The sequence below is a fragment of the Coffea arabica genome, chromosome 7c, assembly GCF_036785885.1.
Source record: "Coffea arabica cultivar ET-39 chromosome 7c, Coffea Arabica ET-39 HiFi, whole genome shotgun sequence".
In the NCBI taxonomy this organism is placed as follows: domain Eukaryota; kingdom Viridiplantae; phylum Streptophyta; class Magnoliopsida; order Gentianales; family Rubiaceae; genus Coffea; species Coffea arabica.
Genome location: NC_092322.1, coordinates 37,514,635 through 37,533,467, shown reverse-complemented (window position 1 = coordinate 37,533,467; position 18,833 = coordinate 37,514,635). Strand labels below are relative to the sequence as shown.

The window sequence follows — 18,833 nt, the reverse complement described above, 5'->3', positions numbered from 1 at the left end:
TACCAAATAGAAGACAAGTGAGTTGGAGGGCCACTTGGTCTTGTCGGGTCCCTTTTGGATTTAGAAGTCAATTAGGATTGGAAGTCCTCCAGCAGCTATTCCTTTTTTTTTTTTTTTTTTTTTGCTCTAGCTGTTCAGCCGAGTGAGTTCCTTTCCTACGTGCCTGAGAAGGGTACCAAGACTGGTGATAAGTATGGCAAGCGGTGGCTATGAATTGGGAGACAAATTGAAGTTGGAAGCCCCTTCGGTTTTAGGAACCAATCAGGTTTGGAAATCTAGCGGCTGTTCTTTTTTTTTTTTTTTTGGTAATCAGATAGGCTAGGTTTTGGTTCCCAAACAGGTCAAGGTTCGGCACCTGGTATAGACCAACCATTAACAATCAAGAGTTGTAAACCAAACACAAAAATTTCCAGCAAATAGCTTCAAGAATATCACTGCAAATTTCCAGATTTCAAAGGATCAAGAACCTCTTCAAGAGCTCTAAGAAACCGTGAAGTTTTGCTTACGAAATTCAAGAACAAGGTACTAATATTCTCCTAGATAAAGAAAAACAACTTGGAACGGAACAAGTTGGGGCTTAGGAACAGCCACAACTCAACAAGAGTCACGACCAGAATTTGGAAACTTCAAACTGCACTTTGCGACTTGGAAGGAGACACCGACCAGAATTTTCTTGCCTCCCTTTTTTTTTTTTTGACTCAGATTGGACTCAATCACGAGAACAATAAGATAACAAGCTGCTGAACAATTATCACGCACAAACAATGAGGAGACAATTTGGACAGATTTATCAATGCAAGTGCGGCAAGACAGAAATTCCTAATGACTCAATATTTTATGTGTGACTTGGGGCACGACTATCAACACTGGTTGATTCTTTAATTTGCTGGACACAAACGGTGGAAACAAAGACAGCAAGACACGAGCAGATTTCACACAAGACTCAATAGAAATTAACAATAAACAAGACATGGACAGGTTGCCCACGAGTCAATAGAAAATAGCAATAAGGATGTGACAACTAAGACACCAGCGGTTTTTTTTTTTTTTTTTTGTTAACAAACGATGGAACACACAAATGACCCAGTCACCACACAAGTGACTCCTAGGAATTCCAGAAATTGAAGGTGACAACAAAACAGAACCAAACAATGACAACCAGACTTGAGAACAAAGGAAACTCGCGGCAACGTGCACAAAAAAAAAAAATTTTTTTTTGCGCTACCGAGACAGATACGAATTAAGGCACGAAAAGAGGGATAACGATTTTACCAACAAGCTAGCTCTGATACCAGCTAATACGAATCTCGTTGGTGAGAAGATTCGCGACCCAAGATCACTTGTTGGATTTGACTTCGAATGCAAGAAACGGTAGCAGCGGAAACCCTATGACCCCTCTAATCCCCGTGACTACGAACTTGTTGATATTATCTCAACCCGTAATCAAACAAATTAGCGAACCTCAGGCAAGTGTAGAAGGCGCCACAATCCAAGTGCGATTCTTGAATTGATAAGCCAAACAAGAACACTAGAGTGTAACTCTACGTTGTTCAAGGGTTGCTCGAAAGCTATGGAGAAAATTCTCTCAAATATTTTATGATAAAAGTGTCTACCATTTATTGATGTAATATGGTGCCTTATATAGGCTACAAGTGAAAAACCTAATCTAGTAAGAAAATGGACTAAGGGTGCAGTGGATATGGGCCCTAATAAGGGAGGCTTAAACCCCGACGGGTTGGGCCTCACGTGGGCTTTCCTTCCTAGGCAGCCCACTCTAGCAAATAATAATGAGTAAATAATCAATCCTACCCTTGGCGATTCTACGTGCAATATGCACTTAGCCAATTATTCAATCTAATCAACTAATGTGGAAATAACTAACTATGATGCTAAAACGGAAATTAGGGTTTGGCAAAAACCCTAATCCTCAGGTGTAGCTTCAATGCTCATTATCGGACCGCGACCACCTTCACTTGAGTGTATGAATCCTTCAAAGGACTTGTGTATGGCTTGAATAAGTACATTGAGTTGCTCACGAAGTTTCTTTGCGCGAGCCCTAGTAATGGGTCCACTTGGTGCGTGCACGTGATCCTCAGCTCCTCGATTACTCGAGCCATTGTTGGCCTGCCTACGTACCATGATGCTATCATCCGAAGCATGAAAAGAAGGAAAGGCCATTCCACTCTGTCATACGCTTTCTCCATGTCAAACTTGAGGATCAAATCCGGATGTGCAAGTCTCCTATCCATGATCTCAACTGCTAAAATCTGAGCAAAATATAATATATATAATACATGGTGATATACAATGAACCTGCCTAAATTCATAGACTAAAAAATACTGTAATTTATTTTAATAAAATTTAAATTTATTATTTTAATAATATTTAAAGAAAATATGAATGCTATGATTCATTTTCATAGACCTTAATTTTGTCTTTGCTATAATCTAACTACTCGAAATTCATGCATAGCAAATTTATATTTAATATAAAACCAATAAGATGCTATTTCCTGTCCTATTAAAACTAAACCAACAAAAACAATAGAATCCATGACAAAATACTTACCTCCCTTTCTATCATTTACTGACCATAATAAACACCAATTATAACACATAAACATCACCACTACTGCATCAATAAAAACAAAAAAACCCTAAACATTCAAAATAGAGAACAACTACCCACTTCCTATCATTTACTGGCCACATTAAATGCCAATTAAAATGCCACCCCTGTCCCCATTTAATAGCAACCTTTTCACCGTCAATTACTACCGAATTCTCTACCGGCAAAAATGAACCCCACTTGAATACTTACTACCACCATCTCTTCCAACCTTTGCTGGACAAAAGCAGCAACGCCTGTGAAAATACAGAGCATCTACTTTTTCAGGTACATAACAAATAGCCCTTCAGATGCTTTAAAATCTAATTTTAAGTAATAATACTGTAATGATTTAGATATAAAATCATTCACAAAAATACCAACCAAGATAATAAATTCTCTCCTTATTACAAAAGTTTTACCACTGTCATTTTTTCCCGCCATTTCTGCACATAATGTAGCACAATTATTTGCCTTCAATATTACTCATGTTTTAGTCTATAATAAAGATTATTTTCATATATATAGACCATCACAAAACATTCACTCCTTTATTGTCCTATCATGTGTAAAATTTAATTGTAGTCGCTTTCGCCAATTCTACTCTTAATATTTTTTGCTTATTCTCATCTCATTTCCTGATGCTTCCAATCGTGACATATCCATGCACATTTAGCAGTCATTTAGGAAAATAGCATTTCCTACTATACATTGACTCATTTTCCCCTAAACAATGATAGTTATGTAACAAAATTTGACATATATAATTATACAGCCGTTATCTCCAATAGCTTTGTGTTTACTTTTTTACTCTCTTTGCAGTTTCCTCTATCCTTTGCAATAACATAGATGATGAAGCATTCATTTCATGGACAATTACTACCAAAATTATGCCAGAAAGACAGAAATTGTACAAATACTTCTTAGTCACAGGTAATGGAAACAAAATACTCACTGCTATAGCTTTACAGCAAGATCAAAAACATTATACCTACAAATATGATGTTGCATTCATTGAGCAACATTCTGTCCTGATTGAAGATGTAGGAATTCTTGAACTTAAAAACACTATGTCAATTCCCAAGTGGTTAGAGCATGTCCTATATTTGTCTCACCATATCCACCAGGTAATTTAATGTTTTTCATTTAATCATCCATTACTTATATATTGTTTTCCACCTAACTGCTATTTGAATTGCTTTCAATACAGATGCTAGACTTCCTCAAATCAATCCTCATATCTATGGACCACAACCATGTTGTTTTACAATCTGCTTTGCAAAAAATAGAAGACTGGTAATGCTCTAATACACAGTATTAATCTTGTATATAAACAAACATTTATTGCAGAAATAATTAACATGCCATCATTATTAACCAGCTTGTCCCAGATGGCCTCATTCCAGTAATCCAGCAATGGAGGCGGCTATTTATCACTATTAAAGCCAAGGATGCACATTGGCTCATCAACTTAACAAATTTTGAATTTGGTCAAGTCTGGAATGACTTTGCTAAAGACCATGATCTCAAAACAGGTGATGCCATTCTATTTAAACATCTACGAAACATGGAATTCAATGCAGCCATCTTTGGAAAAAATTATCAGCAATAGATATTTCCCTGGACAACGCAACTAACACATAAACCACAGCCTGATCCATTTGTACAAATGCATTTTGACAGCTCTGCTTGTATCTATCAAGAAGTTATGATCGGCTTATCAAACAATTTCACACAGAATTTAACTTTTCCAGCATTCTTCCGTTGACTTACCCTTGAGGACATCCTTGAATTGGTATAATCTCTCTATACATTATTTATACCTACAAATTATCGTGTAGTAAAGCTAATTCATAACATATGCTCGCAGAAACTGCCTTTCAAAGTCAACACAGCAACCCAGACAAATGCCTCTGCTTCAATCATTCAGCTGCATAGACAAAACATCCATGGTCAAGCACACTGCAGAAACAATTGTCTTAGAGAAGGATGGATAGAATTTATCATGGAAATTGATGGAATAATGAATGAGCTCTTATTCTTCCTCTCTACAGCAATGCTCGATTATCAAGTCATTATCTGTGCTGAAAATCGAAGAGAAAAATGTGCTTTGCAGGACCCACGAATGGTACTCTGGTCATACCAAATCGAAACACCATCCCCAATATAATGACTTCAGTTGCAAAACCTCTTTTGTTGTTAATTTTTATGCACCTATATGTATTACTAAATTTCATTTTTATAACTATCCTCGCGCTTTTCTTTTTATTCTCTTTATAGTTAGTTTTATGCTTCCTATCAACTTTATCGTCCATTATATTGGATTTATAAATACCTCTCTATCCAACTTTATCATTACACCAGCCTATTCTCTCTATTTTCACTATTATAGATAGTTTATTAGAGACCTTATATTAACTTTTCTATTTTTCTTCAGAATTCACTTTATCCATAATCTTTCATTTTTCTCAATCTTTGAAAGCAAAAATTAATGCAGCCATATGCCCAGCAGATTAAAAAAAATAACAAATATACACCAATTATACCACATAATTTATTCCTTGTACAACATAACAAAATTAGCTCCAAACCACAACACCCCTATCCCTGTATCGAAGCTACAATGCTAACTAATAGAACATATTTTTAAAAAAATTCCTAACTATAAAAATATACATCGTCCATTCATTTTAAAACCATAATTACCCAAACAATTAACAAAATATAATTTTTTTCACCCAAATTTATCCTTTGTCATCTATAAACAAATTCACTTGCATTTTATTATCCACAGATGCATGTCTATTTGCGTCTATCACTTAGTACTTTCCTGTCTCCTATATAATGGTAGACACCTTTATGTCATTTTCAAGAATCTATCAAACCAGATTTCTTCAGCACTTTCTATGCATGATCCTAGCCACTAAAATAAAAAAAATCTAATACTAAATACATCACATATAACATTTCAACATTACTCACGCACATGCTCAAAACCAAACCTTTTCTTGACAATACTCCACCAAACACATTCTTTCTTTCTCTATAAATACCCATCCAAGCACATTCTTTCCTCAATACCAAAACCAAAATACAACCCAGTAACTAACACAAACTATACCACCTTAACAACTTCCATTCTTATCCACATTACCTAAAAAATCAATGGAACCACCTATGTTCATACACTGGCAAGTTGATCATGAAGAGCTTTCATTTGCACTCATAAAAACTACCTATTACCTTGTTGATCAGAATGGTCATCCAACTACTGCCGTAATAGCCACACCGCACCGCAATTTACGTCCAACTTATCAAATAGCTCCATGGCTCCAAGAAAGCATAATCTACAGATTATATCAACCATCGACAGAGCTCTGGACACACGATGCACATATCATTAGCTGGTTTGCCTCTTTTATACAACCATATCCTCCAGTTCATCTTCATTTAGGTACAATTCCTATTTAGAACAAAAAAAAATGTCTATGTACATCAAACTTACTTCCTAAATAACTACTCATTTCTTTCCCATTGCAGTTTCTCCAATCAATGCATTCTTGATGCAATATGATGGACCAGAAACAAAGACATTGGTATTAAATTTATAAAATTGCTCTACTATATATAATTTATCTCCAAAACATATATAACCCATATTTAAATCTAAATTGCAGGTCATCCCACCAAAATTCATGCATAATCTGCAACCACACATAAGAAGAACAACAATATTTAAAGTTGGAAATAAAATATGGTTTCTAAAACTAGATGAAAATCCTCAAAACTCAGGTTGGAAAAAATTCATCGAAGATCACAATCTAGAGCCAAATTCCTTGCTTCATTTGTGGCACATTGGAGTCATGACATTTAGAGTTCAAATTTTCAATCCAGATCACTGCACAAGCTTCTACGAATGGAATATCGTCCCTATTGAACCACATATGCACAAGGAATACGGTAAAACAAATATTAATACACTATATCCTCATATATAATCAATACAACTTCCTATTTATCTACTTAAAAATTACAGGCATTTTTTCTGCAAGAGAAACTTTTCCTCACAAAGTTCGCATTTTATGTAGTCATCACAACCACAGATATGGAAATCTTGGTAAGCAAAAATTTTCAAACTTATATTAGCCCATGCAAAAACAAAAATTAAATCACTTTGCTTTAATAATCTATTTTATTTTGCAGGAGCTACATCCCGAAGATACTGCTCATATTTTCCCAAAAACAACATAATCATCTTTTATTGTCAACACAAATGTTGGGACATCAAAGTTGAAGATAATCTTTTAACCCATGGGTGGAAAAAAATGTTGCGATACCATGTTATTAGACCAGGCTATATTCTCATAATTTCCCATTTAGGAATGAACAAATATCGAATGCACATATTCGATGATGAACTTGTAGAAATTCGTCCAATATAAAATAACTATAAAAAATTACAATTTCGCTGCTCATTGCTTTTCTTATAGTCCGCTACTTTACAACACATACATACCAAATCTTTATTCAACATTAAACAATATTTTATACAACAACCTACCAATAATTCTTTCCAATAATCCTCATTTAATCGAAAACAGCTACCTCACAATTATTTTACATATTATAAAATAATTTGGATAAAATACACGGAACCCCCCTATGGTTTCACGAAAAGACACGGAACCCTCCTATCGTTTAGAAACATACACATAAACGCCCTAAACTTCATAACTAAAGTGGAAATAGACTTCTTAACCGGTTGAGTTACCGGCTGCAGGTCGAATACCCAAAATACCCTCATTTATAATAGAAAGGGAGAGAGAATGAACAACTGACTCTTTTCTTGTTCATCCTGTGTAAGAAAAAAATCCTAAGACAAGGGATTTGTATACTAAATTGTTGCTGAAATATCGTGAATCTGATTTGAAAAAGCCGTGGCTGCATTCGATCGCGAAGAAGGAAGTGACAGATTGGTGGTTGTATCTGATCATGATGCTGCATTCGGTCGCGAAGAAGGGAAAGACAGATTGGTGAGGAAATCTGATCGTGAAGCTTGTTCGACATTTCTAGGTAAGAATCAGAACTTATTGTTCAATATTCAGTCCATTTAATGTTTAGGATTTGTAATCCTTTTCCAATTTGTTTATTCCTTTTCCACATTAACCCACATTACCCTATATCTGTCATTTTTATATTTGGTGGCCCATATTTAGGTGATTTATCAGAGAAAATAGGGTTTAAAAATGTAAAGATCTTAATTTTTTTAGTTTTTTTTGGAGAATATGGGTCTTTTTTGGAGTATGTGGTTGATGTCAGGAGGAAAAAATATGTGTCGGGTTTGGATTTGACTACAAATCAGATTTCACTTAATAATCTGATTGTTGTTATAATCTAAAAGTGTGATGTAGCTTAATATAGTTTATTAATCTATATTTGAATTCTAAAAGTGTTGATTAAATAATTTAGATTGGGGACCATGTCGGATCCTTTTAGGACAGTGGATATCCACATGCACTATGGTGGGCGGTTTATACATCATCCCAATATTAGGTATACAAGTGATTTAGTGAGAGTGTTTCACAATTGCGATCCTGATGAGTTATCAACATTTTCATTATTCAACCTGTACTCCAAAATTGAAAAAGAAGCGGCATGTGCAAAATTTTGGTATTCCATTCCAGACCATGATGTGAATGTAGGTGTTATCCCAATAAATGATGACGTGGACATAGAATTGTTGACTACCTTTATGAAGGGCTTCCTTATATGCAAATATATGTAGAGGCAGGTCAGACGCCTCTCAAAATTATCTCACCAGATGGTAAGCTCTTATTCGAAAGAGTGACGAATGATGGTCCACTTGCTTTACCGTACAATGAAGGTTCTTCAGAGATAAATTCAGATTTGACTAGAAAAGGTGTCGGAGCTTCACAAAATCCTGTTGATCTGACTGGTTTTGAACCATATATTGGTGACACAAGAGGGCAAGAAAATGATTTAGATGGCCCAACTGCTGTAGAAACTAATGATGGCACACAAAATCCCTTCGAACCAACTAAGAAAAACAGAAGAAAGGGTGGTAAAACTCCATCGAGGAAAAGACAAACTGTGGTGCAACCTGTAAAGAGAGCAGTTACAAAAACTGTCAGAAAATTATTTCAGCAAACAACCAGAATAGATGCTGTCGACAGCCAGCAAGAGGTTTCTTCAGTGAACCAAAGTAAAGAAGAATGTGAAAATCAATGTAACTTTGACAGAACCTCTGTTGAGACCAATCAAGTCAACAATGAACAACATTGTGACTTTGACAGAACCTCTATTGAGAAGAATCAAGTCAACAATGAACAGCAGCATCACTGTGATGGAAACGAAGAACCTGGTCCAGATTGGTTGAGAGAAGGCCTAGAATTTGCAGAAGATGAGGACATCTTTGCAACTGTTGGTTCAACTATACCTCAAACAAATCAGCAAATTGGTGACTTGAATGAGCAGCAACAACAACATTAGCAACCACAAGTTGAGGAGTCCACAACACAGCATCAGCAAACTGAAGACATGAATAAGCAGCAGCAACAACATGAGGAAGCACAAGGTGAGGAGTCCACAGTACAGCATCAGCATGGAGGAGACCAACCTATTGGCCTTGACAGTGAGGAATGGAATGAACCTGTGACTGCAGATGAAGACTTCCTATATTCTAGTGATGAAAATGGGCCTGACTACTCATATTTCAATGCTTCAGTGGAGTTTAACAAGCCAAATTTTGAATTAAAGGTTAGGAAGAAATTAACTCATTTTACAAAATTTAGAGAAGTACTTATGGAATGGAACATTAGAGAGGGATACGAAGTTTTATATATCAACAATGACAGTTGGTGGATAACTGCCAAATGTGTAAAAGGATATTCTTGGAGGATTCATGCAAGCAGAGTTAATAGGACTGACACTTTTTAAATCAAAACACTAAAGAGAGAGCACCATTGCGGCAGAGAGTACACTAACAAGCATGCAACCTCAACTTATCTGAGCAGAAAGTTTCAAGAGAAGGTTCGAGATGACCCTAATTGCAGCTTGGATGGCATTATTAATGATGCCAGAAGAAGATTCATGGTTAATATAAGTAGCAAAAAAGCATACAGGACTAAGAGGAAGGCCAGGGAGGCAATCAAAGGTTGTGATATGGAGCAATATGAACGGCTGTGGGATTATGCTGCCACGGTTAGACAGTCAAATCCAGACAGTCATATAGCTATACAAATAGACAGGAGGTCTATTGAGGAAAGGGCAACATTTCAAAGGCTGTTCGATGGCTTGGGTGCTCTTAAAAAGGGCTTTCTTGCAGGTTGTAGACCAATCATTGGCCTAGATGGTTGCTTTTTGAAGGGACCCTTTGGAGGTCAGCTGTTAGCAGCACTTGGAATGGATGAGAATGACAATATGTTTCCCATAGGCATTGCTATTGTTGAAGTGGAAAACTATAATAGCTGGACTTGATTTTTGAAGGAACTGATTACTTATATTGGAAGGGGCAATGTAGTGCCTTATACCTTCATTTCTGACAGGCAAAAAGGACTGGTACATGCTATAGAAGAGCTATTTCCTGGTATAGAACACAGATTTTGCCTTAAGCATCTGTTTGAGAATTTTAAGGCAAAGTTCAAAGACAGTGAATTGAGAGAATTGTTTTGGGCTACTGCATCAGCAACTAATGGTGATGATTTCAAGAGAGCATTGAATGCTTTGGAGATAGCTCAACCACAAAATGGAGAGAACCTTACTGCTGCTGGTTGGTTAAAAAGGCTGCCATATTACTTGTGGTCTAGAGCACATTATGGAATGGCTGCTAAGACTGATATTTCAGTCAACAATCTGAATGAGAGTTTTAACAACTACATTTTAAAAGCAAGAGACGAGCCAATTGTGACTTTTCTTGAATTTTTCAGAAGAAAGTTAATGCAACGATTGACATTGAAGAGACAAGGCATGGAGAAATATGGAGGCAAATTGTGTCTAAACATTGTTGAGAAGCTAGCCAAAAGTGTAGAGAATAGCAGACATTGTATTGCTATATTTGATAGTATTGAATCATTTGAGGTTGATGGTTTCAACAGAACCTCCGTTGTGAACTTGCAACGTAGAAGCTGTTCATGTGGTGCATTCTAGTTAACTGGAATTCCATGTGTGCATGCTATTTCTGCCATTCAAAGCATGCGGATGAAGGTTGAAAACTATGTCCATGAGTGCTATAGTAAAGAGGCATACTTGAGGGCATATGCTTATAGCATTGGAGCTATTCCATCCAAAGAACACTGGATTGATAGTGGAATGCAGCTGTTAAATCCACAATTTGTGAAAAAACAACCTGGGAGACCTAAAAAACTTAGGAGAAGAGGTCCGGATGAACCGAGAGATCCACAAAGAGCTTCCAAAAAGGGGTTGCCAGTATATTGTAAGAGATGTTTAAAAGCTTGCCATAATAGGAGAACTTGTAAGGAACCTCTTCATCCCAAATCCAAGTTGTACAAGGTACATTTAAGTACTTGAATTTTTCTTGCACTATGTACTCTTGATAATTATTCCAACAGTAAATTTTTTACTCTGGTTGCAGGCTCCAACAAGCAATACCTAGCGAGGGGCAAGAACGGCTTCCACTTCAGCCCCAACCAGAGAAGCACCAGTGCATCAAACATCTCAGCAAAGCAGCACTGTTGCAGTTACTGATAACAACCCCAATTCTCGATCCAAAAGATTTAAGAAAAATTAGGATCAGGAATGTTATTTTTAGGACTTGTGTCCATGTAAACAAGTTGTAATGGTATACATGCTATCTTCAGAGCAAACATTGTATAATGGATTAACATATTTTGTAAGTGATGCTCTTTTTTGTAATGACATTATTAGCATTATTGCTCTTTTTTGTAATGCCATATATTGGATTGTGGTTATCATATTATGACTATCTAAATTATAGTTGGTTCATGAGTAAACAGGTTGTATGGTTATTATCTTTCTTTCAGACAAGAATACAAATCATGACAAAATTTGGAATTTTTTCATAAACTAAAATCATTACATTATTTGGTACATCATTATACTGCCACTAGCCAAACTACTATTTTCTATAAGCAGCAATAACTAGAGATAAACAACAAATAATAAGAGATAAAATCATTATCACTTTCAACATCCCCATAGTGCCTTCAACCGTACTCAACTTTGCATGTAGCCCCAACAAAATGTCACCATTGTTCACAGCCAGCATACCTTCATTACTGTTCACTCTTGGAGAGAACCCAGAACTTTTGTCTAATCTTGCTTCTGGACTTTTACTAGTACATTCATTGCCCATTCCATCCCTTCTTAGAGGATTGCACCATGCCCAAAAGGAGCAGGATTGATCTTCACAAATGTAATACAGCCTACCTTTTGAGGGTTTGTTGGACTCCACGATCTTGATTTTTGCTCTTTTCTTGCAGAAGCATCGAGACCATTCATACCTTAGATCTGTCAAACCTCCTCCAAAATTTGCAGAAGTGGACATGACGACTTCGATATACTCAGAAGTAGATCTTCTTCCTTTTTCCTTTCACTCTTTGATAGCTTCAAATCTATTCTCCCCTAATATGTAGTGCCTTCTATATAGCAACTGAAGGGTAGCTTGGGAATGAAACTCACGATCTTTTCAAAAGAACCTCGCAGACCCATCATCAGTAGTTCACTCAGCAGGTTATAGGTCATTTTCACTTTAGTTATGAAGTTTAGGGCGTTTATGTGTATGTTTCTAAACGATAGGGGGGTTCCGTGTCTTTTCGCGAAACCATAGGGGGGTTCCGTATATTTTACCCAAATAATTTCTTACATTAATACTTATAAAACAAAACACACTATTAACACGGGTCACATGTGCCCACCCTACGCATAGCGCAGGGCACCTCTACTAGTTTAATTACAAATACAAGAGTGGATAAAAACTATACTAATCTATTCTACTCCTACACTAAAGAAATAATAAATATGAAAAGTACATCCTAAAGTGAAGGAGTGTCTTTAGCCTCCAAGTTTAGCTCAAATGAAAGACACAAACTTTTATTTATAGAGAACTCTCGTGTCTTTCAATGTAAACATGCCTTCAAAAGGTCAAGAGTTGTGGCATTAATGAAATAAAAATGATTTGAAGTCACAAAAAGCTATTTCTCAATAATGCTTGACCTTTACTTCTAATCTTTTTTTTTTGGCAACGATAATTGTATAACCTATTCTATCTAAGTCTATAGGGGAGGAGAGCCTAAAGAGGCTTATATTAGAGGCTAGTAGATATACAGATTTTACTAGACCAAAAGGGTGCTTTAGCATTACTCTTGAATTTTTTTCGCTGCAAGTGGGATTTAAACCCTTACCTACAACCCAAGGAGAGACTTAAATCCTTTCATGGTGGCCACTGAATTTTACTTCTAATCATCAAAGTGTCTTGTCAATGCTCTAAACAAAAGTAAGAACGAGTGGTTTCAAAAGGAATCAAGGCCCACAAGTTATGCAACTTGCATTCAAATTTCAGCCAGAGACACTAGGGGAGAAACTGGTCTTGTGCTCCTGTGGTGTCAAGGCTGATTTCTGTGCATTGTTCTTGAGAAACCATTCTGTCCATAGACCACTCCAGAGGACCAGAAACCATTTCAGCTTCACAGGTTTCGTTCCTCTGTCTTGAGACCATTTTTCACTTTTTAACACTCTTTGCTTTCTTCGCTTTAGGCCTGTCAACGGGCTGGGGCCAGGCCAAAATTAATAAATTCGGACCCGGACCCGTTATACTGCATTAGTTCCGGATCCGACCCAAATACCCGACGGGTCTCCTAATATTTCTACTAGACCCGCACTCGACGGGTCCCAAATCTGGGTTGGGCCTACCCGGAAAAAGGCCCGAGAAAACCTGTTTTTGCTGATATTCACATTGCTGTTTAACTTCTATTCCATACTAGTGGCCAAGAAATAGTTTCCATTTTGATATAAATAGCTTCACTGGCAAATCAAATGTTGTTTTGCTCTATCTTTACTTAGTCATCAAGCTTATCCATGTTCTAAAGCATTTGGCAGTTGGTACCAAACCAAATAGAACAAATAAAGGAGTTTTGTCTCGTGGGGTCTCTCAATCCAATACCAGACAAAGAGCAAAATAGTTGCCTGGGGGGACTCACCATGTCTGATAAAAACATGTGAATGTGAGTGCTGTGTTGTGTTGTTGCTATCGTTTGTACAACGCATGGATTCTCATTTTGGTTACGAATTGTGCAAAAGCTCCAAGTTTTTCAGCTTGCCAACAGTGAAATTTTCCCTCAACAGCTGGAAGAGTTGGGTTTCTTTGGAGCTGCAACCGTCAAGCGTCAGAGATGGAGAGAGATCGCCGGCGTCAAAGATGGAGAGAGCAAAAGAGAAGAGAGTGAGATTGGACTGGGTTGGGCTTCTTTGGAGCTGGCCAGACTCGACGGAGATGGAGATGGAGAGATGGAGCTGGAGAATGGAGATGGAAGAGCGGACTGGTCAGTGGTCACTGGCGGAGGCGGAGGCGGGAGGCAGAGCAAAAGAGAAAAGAGAGTGAGGGGAAAAAGGGATGTGCGGCGGTGGGTAGGGTTCCTGAAAGTAGTATTGATAATTTGATATGAATAATTGATAAATAGGTATATATTTTTTAAATTATTAATTAATAAAAACGGGTTCGGGTTGGAATGGTATATTCCGTATCTGACCCGTAAATTTATTAGATAAAATGGGTCTGGGTCACGGATCTATATACCTACCCGTACCCGGAAAAATGTTGACGGGTCCAGATCCGGACAGTTGACAGCCCTACTTCGCTTGGTGACTTCATACTTTCATTTTTTTTTCCCTTTTTTCCTGGAAGAACAACAAACTAATAACTAAAAAGGGACAAAAGTTTAATCATTGATCAATCAACATACAAGCATTAATTCTTAAGAAAAGTGCCACTTCAACTCCTGATTCTAGTCGAAAATGCCTAAAAACTACTTAAAAGTGCCACAAAATAGAGTGCCAAAAATGTACTTAACACATTTCTTAAATTTGTCCATTTAATTGCCATATTAAAGCTCTTTCCTTTGGCCTTTGATACTACTGAATGATTTTTCTTTCAAGTCTGCCTCCTGCGTTTCAGTTTTCTTCATTTTATTAGTCTCTCAAGTACTCTATTGTCCTAAAATTATGAAAATTTTCTTTGCTGATTTTTGTTGTTATCCATATGTTGTCTCTGTTTTTTGATACTTAATAAGTTTAGTATTAGATTGATGTTAACTAGCTTAAGTTTCTTAATGTACCTTGTTCAATTTTACTATTTTGAACGCAACATTTTTTTAAAACAAGTTGAAGAGTTCCTTTAAGATTGTTGTTACCCAAAATCTTGTGGAAAATGTAGGCAAAATTGATGATTTGCTTTACTTTTTTTAAATTTACCTATTTTTTATGATTAATTAATTGATAATAGTGTAGTAATTTGGTATATTAGTCATTGGAGATTTATGTTAAACATAGTTTATGTTAAATTGGTTGTTCCTTACATGCATGATTGTTCCTTTTCGTGTCTAGGTTTAATGTGGCTTGAAGTTGAAAACATTTTGAAATCGGTTTATTTAGAATAGTTTTTGATAAGTGACTATTTGGCACAATATTTAAATGACATTTTAAGTCATTTTGCAATGCTACAAGAAGAAAAAGGCCCATTTTTACTATAATTGGTTTTAAGTGCTGTTTAGTACTTAATTGAGATTTTGCCCCTTTTACTCAGGCAATATTGGTGTTTTTGTAGGAAACAAAAAACTAAGGCAAAAATATGCTAATGTATTTGTACGAAACAAAAAACTAAAGCAAAAATATGCTACTAAAAACATCTTGAATTTAATTGATCCCCTTTAAAAGATTTTAAAAAAAGTTAAGTTTAATCTTATAATATGTGAGATTATGGCCATCCTATCCATAGGTAGTTATCTCAAATCACTGTCATTAATAACGCGCAAACAGCAGTAATAAAAAAAAAAAAAAAGGAATTCCCTTTTTTGGTCCAATATCAACAATTTACTCTACTTCTACGTTGTGATGGAGGAGGGGAGGGGAACCGAACTGAACTTATATGGGACTGGAGGTGAATCTCCAGGTGCATTCCTTGGATTTATTGACAAAACAAAGTACTCTGCTTCCCCTTAATGCACCAAGGGGGATTTGAACCCCTGATCTGGTGGGCTTTTCTTGATGCACAAAGTAGGATCAGTAGACGATTGATTAACTGGAGAAGGTGAAGCTGTTAGGCCGCGGCCAAAAAGTGGTAAGAGATTAGCGTCAGCGTATGAATTTTTTTTATAATATTAAAGAACATTGATAGGTAAAACTTATTTTAAAGAGTAAGGACAAGAGTTTGTGATGTAAGTAAATAATTTTTTTATAAATAAAATTTTTCCAAATATCTAAAATTTCTTGAGGCTAGTAGGAGCAAGTGCCCTTAGTGCCCCAATTTTATATCGCCCCTTGGTGCATTCAATATCAGTGAAAATGGTGCAAAAAAATAAAATATCATTATCGTTTAATGGGACATTTCTACTATTTGAACATGGTGGAGCTACTAACAACATCCTGAATTCAATTGATCCCCTCCAAAAAAAAAAAAAATTAAGTTTAAGCTTAAAATAGGTGAGATTATGGCCATCCTCTCCACAAATAAATATCTCAAATCACTGTCCCTAATAACGAGTAACAACAATAATAACAAGAAAAAGAATAAGAAGTACATATTAAAATACAGAGTAGGGATCAGTAGAAGATTGATTAATTTTAGGGGAGGTGAAGCCACTAGGCAGCCTAAATTAGCAAGGTGAGAGATTACTGTCAACATACATTTTTTTTTTTTTTTTTTGGTGATATTAAAGGACATTGACAGGTAAATCTTATATAAAGAGGGTAAGGACAAGTAGCTAATGGGCTAATTGCTGGCAATCTTACACTCTTTGCCAAATGGTTGAAATGGATTTCCTCCATCAGAATCTTACCAAGTCAAAGCCAGCTTACTGGTACTGAATCCTCATGTGTACAATTTGACAAATGGCAATATTCTAGACATGGCACCCTAATCAGGTCAATACTCAATAGCCAGGCTGAGGTGCAATGCAATCACTAAAATTAGGCCTATATGCTATATCTGTTTGATTTTATCAGTGAGCTTCTTTGCATGGTTCCATGGGCCTTGGCTTGTTCTTGTGCATATAAACCAATACGCTCCATCTCCAGGCACAAATTTATTCAGTTTCTAGGATCATGAGGATGGGCGGCGGCGAGCTTGGCGATTGGCACTGCTCCATCAACGATGTTCATCATGTTGTATTCCTTCAAACAAGCCAAGAAGCCCAAGGACACAAGGATCAGACACACTAAACTGTACAAAAGTTGCTCTATAAAACCGGGCAAAAATATAGAACCCCAACAAACGCAAAACATGCAGAAGTATATCCGCATTGCTTTCTTTCTTGTGGCATTTCCGTTCATTCTTAGTCAGGCTAAGAGAATGACACCCGATAAACCATGCAAGCATTTCACATTCTATATGCACAACATCTTTCTTAATGGAACAAACGCTGCAAATGCTACCGCTGCTGCAATTGTTGGCCATACTACACTGGGAGACAAATTTTTTGGAGAGATGACTGCGTTCGACAATCCCATCACCGAGGACCAGAGTCTTCTATCCACACCAATTGCACGAGCACAAGGGTTTATATTGAATGACAGTAAGACCACCTTTTCTTCTTTGCTTGCCTACAGTTTGGTGTTTAACTCTACCGAGCACAAGGGTAGCATCAACATTATGGGCGCAGATCAGAGGAATGAGCAGACGAGAGATCTGTCGGTGGTGGGTGGCACAGGAGACTTCTTCATGACCAGAGGCATTGCAACATTTTGGACCGAATATTTGGATCCTCATACATATTTCCGTGTCCGAATGGACATCAAGTTGTATGAATGCTACTAACTACCTAGGCCGGAAATTTGCATTCAACAAGATCAAGCAAATGTTGTACCAAATAAAACCTTCAGGGTTTTTATTTGTTGTCTTAATTAGCATCAAGGTTTGATTATCGTACGTAGTTATGATCATGATCATCTTTTTTTTTGGCCGTCCTTTCTAAATGTCCTAGGGACTGAAAGAGATGAGTGTCACCGGCAGCTGTACCATGTAATGCTAAGCATTTTCTACTTTTAGCACTACGTCTGTCCCATTTCATGTGTTGTTTTTCTCTTTCGATTTATCCAAAATGCTTGTCATGATTTTAAAAATAGAATTAATTGATGCCCAACTTTCTTATTATGCCCTATATACAATTTTCAAGAAAAAAATTTTTAAGTCATGTTCTCCCAATAATTGAAGTTACAAGTCATCTTAGTATCCGGGTAATTGTGCCTTGTTCAAAATCCTAAAATCAACTAACAAAATGCTGAATATTGGTTGAGCGGCAATAGTTGAAAAAGTAGCAATTATAGCTAATATTGTTTGGTCAAAAATGACTTTTAAAAAACTGTATAGAAAGTTAATCATGAGTTTCTATTTTAGTATCCAAGAAAATAAAAGCCAAGGGAGAATTGTAATTTTGATCTCCAATCTATAGTGTACACGCGTAATTAGTCCCCAATCTATTTCGAAAATCAATTTTGGTCCCCAATCTATTCAATTTTGCTCTAAAAGTGGACAATTGATGTGAATTTCTTCAATTTCAACCGGAACCAAGTCACGTGAGATCACGTGCAGGCACTAAAACCCCTTTTTCAATTTTTTTTAATTTCTGAAACACGTGTTTTAATATTTTCAGCTTTGTCTTGCCTTTGGACATATTAAACAAAGACATTAAAGGCTAAAATTCACTAATCAAGGAGTGGACCCCCCCCATGTGTAGAAATAAATCACAAAACAAAGTAGGACGACGACGTCCTCTATTTCCTTCTTTCCTCATCTTCTTTCTTCCAACTCAAGAACAAACCCTAGGAGCCTTAATCCCATTCTAATTAGACCAAAAAATTCGTCATTCTGGCAAAAAGTTGCAAGATCTGGGCAAAAACTTGGGGTCGAGTTTCTTCTCTTTTCAATTTAGCTCGTCATGGAACCAATGAAAAATTGCGACTGCAAGCAGCAAGCAATAATGATTACTTCTTGGACAGACAACAATCCTAGGAGAAG

At 36.5% G+C, this 18,833-nt stretch overlaps 2 protein-coding genes across 2 annotated transcripts; both read left to right on the top strand.

Annotated features, from left to right (window-relative positions):
- The first annotated feature begins 9,166 nt into the window (after window positions 1-9,166).
- On the top strand, window positions 9,167-10,774 carry LOC140010681 (uncharacterized). The gene is made up of 3 exons (XM_072057994.1): window positions 9,167-9,385; window positions 9,581-10,072; window positions 10,115-10,774. Exons 1-3 carry the CDS (start codon window positions 9,167-9,169, stop codon window positions 10,772-10,774), a joined length of 1,371 nt encoding a protein of 456 aa, XP_071914095.1.
- A 6,325-nt stretch (window positions 10,775-17,099) lies between these two features.
- LOC113699867 (dirigent protein 6-like) lies at window positions 17,100-17,633 on the top strand. Its single transcript, XM_027220225.1, has one exon. It carries the CDS (start codon window positions 17,100-17,102, stop codon window positions 17,631-17,633), a length of 534 nt encoding a protein of 177 aa, XP_027076026.1.
- The last annotated feature ends 1,200 nt before the right edge of the window (window positions 17,634-18,833 follow it).

What these genes read in the sequence shown, in the direction of transcription:
- LOC140010681 (XM_072057994.1), top strand. Translation starts at nt 9,167, where the DNA reads ATGAATAAGCAGCAGCAACAACATGAGGAAGCACAAGGTGAGGAGTCC. An exon ending in AGCCAAATTTTGAATTAAAG is followed by an intron (nt 9,386 to 9,580) that starts GTTAGGAAGAAA and finishes AAAACACTAAAG; the next exon opens with AGAGAGCACCATTGCGGCAG. An exon ending in TTCCCATAGGCATTGCTATT is followed by an intron (nt 10,073 to 10,114) that starts GTTGAAGTGGAA and finishes TGATTTTTGAAG; the next exon opens with GAACTGATTACTTATATTGG.
- LOC113699867 (XM_027220225.1), top strand. Translation starts at nt 17,100, where the DNA reads ATGCAGAAGTATATCCGCATTGCTTTCTTTCTTGTGGCATTTCCGTTC.